The 1,624-nt window shown below is 38.6% G+C and overlaps 1 protein-coding gene across 1 annotated transcript; it reads right to left on the reverse strand.

Annotated features, from left to right (window-relative positions):
* Positions 1 to 319: 319 nt before the first annotated feature.
* On the reverse strand, positions 320 to 994 carry LOC120133181 (receptor-like protein kinase FERONIA). Its single transcript, XM_039149829.1, has 2 exons — positions 849 to 994; positions 320 to 767 (listed from the first exon to the last, which is right to left on the reverse strand). The coding sequence occupies exons 1-2, from the start codon at positions 992 to 994 to the stop codon at positions 320 to 322; spliced, it is 594 nt and encodes a 197-aa protein (XP_039005760.1).
* Positions 995 to 1,624: the final 630 nt, after the last annotated feature.

Here is a 1,624-nt window from a genome sequence, read left to right on the forward strand (position 1 = left end):
TCGGTTTTTTCAAATTCGATTCAAACTTTAATTTTTGATTTCAAATCGAACTTTTAAATTTTAGTCTCGTGAACTATCGAGTCGAACTTTAATTATTGATTCCAAATTCAAGTCGAACTCAATAATACTCAAACTCGACTAAACTTGTTTACATCCCTAAATTAAGTCCTGATTTTGGGTTACTTTGTTTTGGTTCGCATTAGTAGGCAATGTGATATATTCATATTTCAAAAACATTTATACACCACGATTAAAAACCAGGAACACAACTGAAATCACATCTACGAAATAGTTCATGATTTTTGTGCATTTACCATCATCAAAGCAAACAGTTAGATGGTACATAAAAATGATGCTTCTTCTGCAACTCCAACGCAACCTCCAATGTCGCCTCCACCTCACCCATGGTAGGCCTTTTGCTTACCTCAAACTGGACACAACTATAAGCAATCTCCAAGAATTTCTTCAAACACTGTGAAGCTATCTTTGCCTTCAGATACGGATCAATTATACTGTAAATTGTTCCATTCTGAATGCATTTACGTGCCCATGTATATAGAAATTGCTGATCCATCCGCAATTCTGCATCAAATACGCGTCTCCAACACAGAACTTCAAACAGAACAACCCCGAATGAGAAAACATCAGATTTCTTCGATACCCTGCTAGTTATCGCTACCTCCGGAGCCAAGTATGCAATTATGTCCGAGTCTACTTCAGCAGAAACTGAATCACTTGATATGCTAAGAGGCCCCCTCTTGCAGAAACTGAAATTTCAGAGTTTCGAAGTCCATTAGTCGTCCAGAAGGATGTTCTTGCTACTGACTTCACGATGGATTAGTACAAACTTTGCTCCCGTATGAAGACAATGCAAAGCTCGAGCTACACCGATGCATATGTCCAGTCTACGCTTCCATGGGATGGGATCATAATTCTCAGAATCGAGATTATCATTAAGGCTCCCATTGTTTACATATTCATATACATGGATCATCTCTTTTTTCTCCTCGCAGAGACCAATGAGAGATAGAATATTCGGGTGGCGCCAAGTGGCAGAGAATTTCCGCCCCACATCTCAACTCCACGAGCGGTAGGTGTGAATCGCTGGTCGGCATCAAGCATTTGATAGCATAGAACCCACCATTGATCTTCCCTCCATATATAAAACCCGTATCACCTTTGGCTATAATCATGTTTCTGTTGAATTTGTTGGTAGCAGCTTTGATGTTGTCTAGTGAAATTCGATGACATAATTCATCTGGAAGTGATCTGTTACGAGTATTGGATTTTGTTCGTCTGATTTTGGATTTGATCCCCTTCAAAACTTCAGAGAAAGATGGAAAAGAGTGTGAACAATAAACCATTGGCTTGAGTTTTGTTTGTTTAACTGGAAACTTGAAGAAAGAAAGAAAATCACAGGCTCTTTGCAATGTTGTTTATGAGAACTTGATCAAATCCAATCCCGGGGAATGAGGTAATGAACAACCATCGACTTTTCTAACTTTTTTATGTTCTTGCCTTGCTCTTTCTTGCCCTCTTGCATTTTTAGTTCTTTAGTGAGAACAGCAAAGCGACGACCCTTGACTTGATTAATTGGATCTCAATTATTGGTTTCTTTTTTTCA

The sequence above is a fragment of the Hibiscus syriacus genome, unplaced genomic scaffold (genome assembly GCF_006381635.1).
Source record: "Hibiscus syriacus cultivar Baekdansim isolate YM2019G1 unplaced genomic scaffold, ASM638163v2 tig00001732_pilon, whole genome shotgun sequence".
Lineage (NCBI taxonomy): Eukaryota > Viridiplantae > Streptophyta > Magnoliopsida > Malvales > Malvaceae > Hibiscus > Hibiscus syriacus.

What these genes read in the sequence shown, in the direction of transcription:
- LOC120133181 (XM_039149829.1), bottom strand. Translation starts at nt 994, where the DNA reads ATGATCCATGTATATGAATATGTAAACAATGGGAGCCTTAATGATAAT. An exon ending in TGTCTTCATACGGGAGCAAA is followed by an intron (nt 768 to 848) that starts GTTTGTACTAAT and finishes CTGAAATTTCAG; the next exon opens with TTTCTGCAAGAGGGGGCCTC.